The following is a 9,109-nucleotide window of genomic DNA, read 5'->3' as shown; positions in this document are numbered from 1 at the left end:
ATATATATATATATATATATATATATATATATATATATGTATGTATACAGAGATACGTGTATATACATCAATATTTATTGCACGCGCATGAAAAAGTCTCTTTCTCTCTCCTTCTCTGTAAGAGATGGAAGCTCCGTAGAGATAGAGAAATAATGCGCTTTTCTCTTCAAGATTGAATTAGAGGCATGTAGGTCTCATTTTGTGTTTTAACGTTACAGGATGGAGTCCTACATCCAAGCTAACAATGCAATCTTGAAGCAAAGTAGGAAGAAATTCAAGCGCATCGGAGAGATTCTTATTGATTATACAAGCGTGCGACCTTACATAGTACAGGATCGCGAATTTCATACTTTCCCTTTACCCGGTTAGATTTTCCTATTGCTCTCATAGTTAGATCGTTTCGTCCGCGGGCAGCCGACTGCAATTGCACGTTTCCGCGAACGGTCCTCATTCTAGGGGCTCCTTATAGTCCATATATGGAAACACGTTACAAATGTCGCTAGGCGCGTTCTGCGAGCCTATCGGGCAATTCCACACGTCAGCGACGAACTTATTGTTCGATGCGGAGACAAATATGCGGATCCGGTTCGGTAGGTCCTCGCTCTCGTATAGAGATACGTACGATGACGTCAGCGGCGACTTCGTGCAATACATCTGCAAACGGCAGAATGTAAAAGTTCGATAAGTTCGATGTACCATCCCCGATAATCAGGGATCGTCTTGACGACGAAACGAAAGTTTTAGAGAACCATAGATTCGATTGGATCCTTTCGGATCTTGGAATCGCCGGATTTGAATGTTAGATTGTTGTAAGAAGTTTGTCATATCCATTGAGTGAACAAATGATAAAATTATACGACTCAAGAGTAATTTTTAATCGAAATCTATAAATTTTCTCTTTCTGGAAAAATGTTCCCTATTCGTAAAAAAAACTGTAATTTCACATAAAATAAAACTTGATAAATTCTACGAACTTTCGTAGAAAAAAAATGATAAAAGACGAACTTTTTGTGCACACCAATCTAATAACTTTGAAACTTCGAGTATTAAATTCTTAAGTATTAAAATCGCTGCAAATTGTAGAAAGCGCAAATATGTAAATTCGACGATCCAAAGATTTTATCGCGAAAAATCGGAGGATCAAAGGGAGCTTAAGAATTTCACGATAAAAGTCTAACGATCCAGAGATCCGTAAGGATCTGAATCGTAAAGTGGAAATATCTAGAAATACAATGTCTCAAACGTTCATGGACACTGTCATCCAAGTCCGAGAACCTCTGGAAATCTCTGAGGTTAGAAAGGGACCTTTCTAAATAAAACTGCTGCTAATAAAACGAACTGTGAGAACAGTACCTGAACGTAGGCGAGATAGAATAATTGCTCGATGTTGAGTTTTATCCACGGAAGCTGCTTTTCCGCTTTCGATCTCGTGAAATAGGCCAAAGTGTCATAGGCTAGTCTGAGTCCCACAATATCAGACAACCGCTCGTTCAAGGTCAAATACGGGATCTAGAACATATTTCAAATATCGATATCTTGCGTCTACGAACGACTTAATAAATTAAATTAAACAGAAAACATATTTCAATTGTTATTCAATGATATTTCATTTAAACCTTATTACGAAAGTTTGTTAGTACTTTTGCTCCGATTATTATATTTAATATGTATATTACATATGTTTGCAATGTAACGAATGATTGATCATAAACATTGCATGATAAGTTACATGAAATTAATAATTATATCAATGTGTTAACACATACTGTAAGAGATACGGTTTGCTTGGTGAGAGGTAACGTGAAATTCATAGGTGCTTTGTATATGTTATCCTTATGACAGTTGATATAATCGGCTATGTCATTCACGATATACGTTATGTTTCTGCTTGTCTGCCAAACATGCAAACCTGTAGCAAAAGGAACGTAATAATTTAAATAATCGAAAAATCTGAAATATATTGCGTGACTGGTTTGTACTAATGTACGCGATACTTTACAAAACTATAATATAAAATAATTTCTCTCTTAAGAATTTATAAAATTTAGAAATTATAAATTTACGACATGAAATCAAATACATAATTATTAATTTTTTCAAAAAAGGAAGATAATAAGATTTAAAAATCACAAAAAGAAACGTTCATTGTCATTAGTGATAAAGTAAAAAAAACAAAGTTTATCTTTAGTATAAAATTGTTCAGTTAGTTCTGCTATATAATCAGAACAGTTTTTTACATGATTGTGTTACCATTATCATCGAAATAATGAGCGATCTGATGAGCTATTAAATTTCCGAGTGTCGCCAGCAATATGAGTTTCGAAGTATATTCTTCGTTTATCGAGGACCAATCCATGATACCGTAAGGGATCATGACGACGTCCAGGTTATAAATTATTCTAGCTTTGGATTGAAACGGCGTTGCATAATGCGTCCAACTGCAATAGAATTTAGTTAAAAAATCTTAAGACAAAAAAAGTTATCTAATGTCCTAATTATGTGTTTGAAAGTTCAAACGTTAGATCAATTGATATATCTTAAATTGATTCGTATCTTACATTTGTTTCTCTTGATTAGTTTGTCTTAATGCAGCGTACATCAAGTTTCTGTATCTCTTCAGCAGAATCATTGAGTTATTGAAGTAATCATTATCCAGTATAATCTGAAAATTCATGATTTATGTACAGGATATAACCATAAGACAGTTTGACTTACAATATAACAAATTTTTAATAGAATCTAAACTTTCAACAGTTGAATGAATGCTTTCATTATCATTGGAATATTCTCTTTTTTAGATCTATTTTTATTTTTATTGTAGATCTAAAAATATATTTCAATCAGAAAAAATAATCAATCGCTCACTGAACGCTTTTATATCAACTTATTTTTAAGATTTTATTTATGCGCGTAAGCAGATACGAAAAAGATGCCAAATATTGGATATCTATGTGTGGGTATCAAATAAATAATAAGGATAGTTACCTGCGACATATTATAATTGCTATAGAGTGAATCTTTATCTTTGTAGTAAGAAAGGTGAGGCAGGCTGAGCTTGAGATTGCTAATTTTTTTTAATAAAATACTTCGTCCATTCTTGTCGGTCCATTCTATTTGTTTCACTTTATTCATTAATGTTTGTTTCAGGTCGTTGAACAAATTCTGTATCTATCGAACAAAGAAAGCAATAAGAGAATTGTCAAGAGAACGAAAGAAAAATAATTTTCATATGTTTTCGAGAATATAAAAATATACTATACTATAGAAAGAAATATTTCTATGCTTAATATATACTCCATTTCTCAAGTTCACTCACTAATTCCCTCATCTTGCTTATTTCTTGATCGGGAAAGGACGATATGTATAAACTGGACGCTTCTAATTGTAGAAGATTGGTAGCCACTTGCAAACAATGATCTTTTACGTCGTTACGTCTAGATAGGACCAACTGCAATATTTATTACACATATAATAATAATTTATTAGTAGAATTCTCAAATTATACTGAAATAATTAATCGAAATTGATAGTGGTGAAATCATTGATATTTTGATCTTTATTATATTATTTTATGATTGGTTTTTATTGCAAAAATTTGATGATTAGATATAATATTGTTGTTGATTACCTCGTGATAAAGCTTATGCGCGTATAATGCCATGATCGCATTATTCAGGCTCATAGGGTCCTTTTCAGCGAATTTCTCTAATCCTGACAAACCATTTATCAGTTCTTCGTAAAAATAAATGTGCAAGTCATTTTTAAGTATTGAATTTGCTTCCATCATGTCTGTTCCTATTAGCGAAGAAATCAATTGCGTCCAGTTTATCTGTGAGAAAAAATGAAGGAAATACGATACAAAATTGCTAAAGAAATCTTTTCTATTTGCTAGAAAGTGACTGAAATCTGTATTTCACTTACGAACATGCTCTTGCTCTGCAACTCCTTCAAACTAATTTTGGTGTAATTATTCATCACATAGATTTCCTGTATTTCATTTTTAAGTGGAAAGTGCTATAAGATTAGTAGAAAATTTTATTTTATCATTAAATAAATATTATTATCAAGAAATATACAATATTATAGATATAGTTACCGAAAAGTATCCCTGCATTATAATAGAATTGATATCCTGAACGGTTTTTTTTATGATTGGGTAAGATTCAAATTTCAAGTGCCATACTGAGTCCAAATAGCTGTCATCCAAAACGCCGAGCACTTCTAATGCTTCCCTGATGGATCTTAAAAATTCTTCCGTATTTTTCTGTGAAGAAACAATGATTATTCATTTTATTACTCATTTTATTGTATTCTTTCACGTAAGTAAAAGTTCTTCTCTCTTGTAAGGAATTAATTATGTTCAATTTATCTCTAATAATTCGAGAGACACTTACATTGCACTTTTTATAATTGGCATACATAGCTTCGAGGTCCACGTATTGTTGCTCTATCTCGAATTCGTCTTCGAAGCACAAATCATCCGCGTGTTCCGTCATGAAAGGACTCTTATACTTCGGCAGACTTATTTGTAGAGTCGGAGGATACTCGTCGAATTTTGGCACAATGTCGAATAAAATAGCGCTGCAAGAATAATCGCAAATAATGATATTTATCGATTATTAGAGTATTTTTTGGAGCACTCACTTGTGATGTAACATTAATTGAGTGAACAAGTTGGTGAAGTCTATATAATTATTATGCCAAGTGTTGTTTGTGTATAATTTCCCTACATCTTTTAATGCACCAATTGCTGCAAGTAATTTAATTAATAAATATGATATAATAATATAATAAATAAATAATATAATATAATAATATAATATAATATAATAAATTAATAATATAAAAGAGCTTCATATGTAATTTAGTTAATTAATAAATAATTAATAAATTAATAAATAATTAACGATAATAATAATGTGATATATCGCGACACACATAGATTGTATTATAATTTTACTTTCATGCATTTTCACATATACATTATCCTAAATTCTCACTTAGAATTATTTAATTGCTTAATAAACAATAAATAATTTATTGTATAATTAGATGTTTAATAGTTTCAATTTACCCATCTCCACCCTTTCATTGAAGTTCACGGTTCTTTCGTAATATACACAACTGTCGTAATAGGTCGTAAAAGCCGAGTGCACTTTCTCACGTTTCTCCTTTGACATTTGTTCTGGAATCATGTTTAAGAAATGATCATATAAGAGTAAATAAAGTGTGACATATTTATTCGTTAATGTGTCGGCTTTCTTTTGTAGTATTTTATCTCGCTCTTGCAATTAATTAATACCAATCAACACTTACTGGCGATACGCTGGTAATTCTTGGTCTGTCGCACCAGATCGCCGTCTATCAGCTGCGGATTCGCTTCGAAGCCACCGCAAGCGTACTCATAGAAGTCGTCGCAAGGATCGACCGTGTAATTCATATATGACAGCATTTTACTGGCGGTGCGTTTGCAGAGGTCTGATTTGCAAACGTCTTTTTCTTCGTCGGGAAGTGGTGTCATTGCGATCGTGTTGTTGTCGCTTAAGGACGAAGTAATCATGATTTTTGACGGATTAATCGACGTATAAGAAGCAGATTCATATGTGTAATAATTGTACGTAGAAGATTGCTTCGTTATAGGTATCACGTTCTCGTTTCTTTCGGCAGTTTTGTTTTGACTCCTTGCACTCGCGGTGACGCTCATTATGGCTTCAGAATCCTAAAATTAAATACTAAAATATTATAATAATAATAATTAATTAATAAAAATAAATATTATAATAATAATTATAATAATAATGTATATTATAGTATACATTTGCGCGTACATTCAAACACTTTTCATATCTATTACTAAATAAAGGATTGATATTAAGTGATAAAATCACTGTTTAGAAATATAAGTTTTACAGTGAATGAGGACATTGCTATACTATATAATTCATTGAAATATTAGCATTCTTCTTATAAATTGAGCCAGTCAAATATTAGAGATCAATCAATAAAGTTTGATACATTCTCGTTAATCAATTATTACTTGGATATTTATCAGCATTAAAATATTACGTTTATAATTTCCCTAGTTGTTGAGAAGTCTTTACTCTGAAACGGAGTGTACTTTTTTGCGATAAGAGAGGTTCCTCTCGTTATGTCATCATTATTTAATATCTCATCGTATTGTACGGTTGTGGATTCCTCTTCCTCTTCCTCTTCCTGTTTCTCAGTAGAATATTCCATGTGTTCATTTTTCTTGAAATGAAGTGGAATTGTAGTTGGTTTTGTAGTTTCATCATAAATTGAAGCCATAGGTTGCGATTTCTGTGAATGATCAGAGGAGGAATATCCAGTGTTTGTATTTTCTTTTGGATCGGTTGAAGGATTCATCGTCGAAGTGGTAACATCGGCTTTTGATATCTCGCGAGTGCCAGTAGAATTTCTTTCAAAATTATCTAATCGAGTTGATAATGTTGAGGATGTAATATTATATGCGACGTTGGTTTCCGATGTTACATATTCACTGGTAAAAACTGTAGTTTCATCTTCCAGAAGATCGGGAGAAGTTGCAATATTATCAGTAGACAAATCAGTAGATAAATCAGTAGATAAATTGTTATCAGTAACAAATTCTGATTCCTTCGTACTGAAATGTTCATCGGAGGAAGACGTATCAATTGTAACTGGTATCGCAGATAATGTTGAAGTTGTAACATCGCGTGTTACATCTTCAATGTTCAATATTATATTACTGCCGGTAGAATTTGTACTTGTATTTTTCGTAAGATCGGCGGATTGAGTCGAGGATGTCGAAGCAACATTATCAGTTGATGTAACAAATTCTGATTCCTTCGTACTGAAATATTCATCGGAGGAAGACTCACGAGTTGCACTCGGCAATGTAGAAGTCGCCTCGATATCAGTTATCTGTGGCGACATGACGGAAGTGTCCTCGTCCGTAGTCGTGGCTTTATCCTGAGTTCTCCCATCAATGTAACCTTGATTAGTACCAGGTCCTTTGTCCTTCCTTGAGGAGACATTCGAGCTGACGATATCGACATCATTCACTTCCTTCATTATCGTACTTTTTGCAGTTGTAGTTGTTGATTCGTTTGTACGTTCCCCATGGTGATACTGTTTGAAATGATTTATTTTAAAATTATTTATATCTACACATTTTCCATAGCATTATGGTTTCTATATGTCTTCCTAAGAAGATTTTTACTCCACATTACCTCGTGTTTATAATTATCATTATAATACTCTCCCCGACTTCGAGTTTTCCAGGGTGGGAGTATGCAGGCTAGGATGAGGATAAGGCACAAGAAAAAGAAGATGAGCAGGACGACCAAGCAGTTTCTATACGACTGGTCTTGTTGAGCAGCCTTGTTCAGCTCCCGTTTGTTCACCTCATACGTCTGACTGCAAGGCATGTCTTCCTCGATTGATCGCCACAAGGATATATATCAATTTGTAAAATCTCTTCGCAGAACATGAACAACTCGTCGACTCAAGGCAAGTTACAAGCTTCCGTGACCGTAACGAATTCACGACGAAACACGACTGCCACATACTTGTAGCTTTAATCTTCCTAAAAAACTGATTGCAGTTTCACCGACCACTTCCTTCCGAAATATTATCAGCATAGCAGCTTACCGCGCACGATTTACCGCCTCAAAGTTGGCTAGCGATTCTATTTTATTCTTTACAATGCGAAACGTTTGATTCGTGGAATTCGTGAAGCAACTAATTGCGATTACATCAAAGCGTCGCTAATATTATTTAATTTGATAATTTCATGAGAAGTAATCAATTCGGCTACAAGAGAACGCAATCTGACTTAAAAATTAATGAAAATGCAGTAATTAACAGATACTTAAAAAAACACTTGATTAAGATGTGCACTGACGGATTTGAAACGTGTCGGGATCCGCATCTGTAAAGGAGGGAGTCTTCGGTGAAGACGGTTGCAATAAGCTTTCGGTTATTTTATATAAAAATGATATTCTTTCTTAAGACTTATTTACACGTTTCGAATTTGCGATTTCTGATAGATTTATTATCTAACAACAAATAAATTAAAGAGATATCGCGCTATATCAAACGTTTCGTTACAATTCGGTATGTCGCGTGTGATGCATTACAGTCTATTGTTAGAAAAATTCGACGAACGGTAACGTCTCGAAGGATATTTTCGGTGTATTGATTGTAACCGACATAGAGAGTTGTAGTTGCATCATCGTGCCGTTTACCGTGGTAGACGAAATCACACGTCGACGAGATCGCACATCTTCGATGTGTGCGTGTGTGTATGTTTGTGTACGTGTTGTATATAAGTTACTTATATCGATAAATCGTTTATAATACAATTATCACAGATATGTAAACTACAAAATATCGTACACGAATATAAAATGCAACTTGCGAATTGCTTCGCTCATGATCTCATTGCACGTGCTACGAGACGACTGGTGTTTACGTCTTATAGTTGATATATAATTTAAATATGAATAAAAAAAATATATATATACGCATGTATGTATATGTATTGCAAAACTTTACTCGCTCGGGTGTGACGAGTACATCTCCATTTCACACTTGAAATCATCCTCGAAGTCGACCACTGGCGAGTCGGATTCCTCAACTCTGGAATCACCGGTCGTCGATTCAGTTTGCTTCGACGCCAAAACCGTATTTCCAGGCTTTTTCGCACAGAGCTCTTCGTTGAAGTCGTCGGACCTGAATGTTTCAGAGATAGTCTACAAAGATAAGAGAAACTTTTATAAGAAATCGAAAAACACCAAAATAAATATAATATGAATGAGAGAGATATGAATGATAATTACTTTTCTTTGTATTTCGTCAGCCTTAAGTTTCTCCACCTTCTCTTTGTCGACAAGCGCGACTGCAGTCTTTGATAGGGCTTGTCCAGAGTTGGGTAATATCTAGTTAATCAGTTAAAAGTTAAGTTAAAAACTTAACTTTTAACTAAACTTAACTTTTAGTTAATTTTAAATGAGGTAATTCTTAATTTAAACTAGTTATTTAAAAATGCATCAACTTTAGTTTAGAAAACCCTAAAAAACTATCCGAAATAGTGCTCTCTACGCTAATG

At 33.5% G+C, this 9,109-nt stretch overlaps 2 protein-coding genes across 4 annotated transcripts in view; both read right to left on the bottom strand.

The window, feature by feature from the left end:
* Window positions 1–6: 6 nt before the first annotated feature.
* On the bottom strand, window positions 7–7,574 carry LOC116847310 (neprilysin-2-like). The gene is made up of 16 exons (XM_032822178.1): window positions 7,230–7,574; window positions 6,067–7,128; window positions 5,317–5,719; window positions 5,075–5,185; window positions 4,645–4,750; window positions 4,395–4,581; window positions 4,097–4,264; window positions 3,922–4,014; window positions 3,629–3,829; window positions 3,317–3,448; window positions 2,986–3,168; window positions 2,559–2,662; window positions 2,251–2,438; window positions 1,767–1,909; window positions 1,354–1,509; window positions 7–654 (listed from the first exon to the last, which is right to left on the bottom strand). Exons 1-16 carry the CDS (start codon window positions 7,425–7,427, stop codon window positions 448–450), a joined length of 3,642 nt encoding a protein of 1,213 aa, XP_032678069.1. The 5' UTR covers window positions 7,428–7,574; the 3' UTR covers window positions 7–447.
* A 109-nt stretch (window positions 7,575–7,683) lies between these two features.
* LOC116847311 (zinc finger protein 341-like) overlaps window positions 7,684–9,109 on the bottom strand; it is an 8,283-nt gene continuing 6,857 nt past the window's right edge. The window contains exons 9-11 of one of the 3 annotated variants that reach the window (XM_032822180.1): window positions 8,841–8,939; window positions 8,557–8,753; window positions 7,684–7,930 (exon numbers count right to left, since the gene is read on the bottom strand). In XM_032822180.1, coding sequence (XP_032678071.1) covers window positions 7,813–7,930; window positions 8,557–8,753; window positions 8,841–8,939 — 414 coding nt within the window. In that variant the 3' untranslated portion in view covers window positions 7,684–7,812. Of the gene's footprint in view, window positions 7,931–7,953; window positions 8,754–8,840; window positions 8,983–9,109 lie in introns of those variants that run through there. The other 2 variants (XM_032822181.1, XM_032822182.1) reach the window with 2 other exon arrangements.

The sequence above is a fragment of the Odontomachus brunneus genome, unplaced genomic scaffold (assembly GCF_010583005.1).
Source record: "Odontomachus brunneus isolate Ranch 3 - 2012 unplaced genomic scaffold, Obru_v1 Obru_scaffold_076, whole genome shotgun sequence".
NCBI lineage: Eukaryota > Metazoa > Arthropoda > Insecta > Hymenoptera > Formicidae > Odontomachus > Odontomachus brunneus.
Note: the sequence above shows the minus strand (reverse complement) of the source record. Positions and strands in the feature narration are given on the sequence as shown.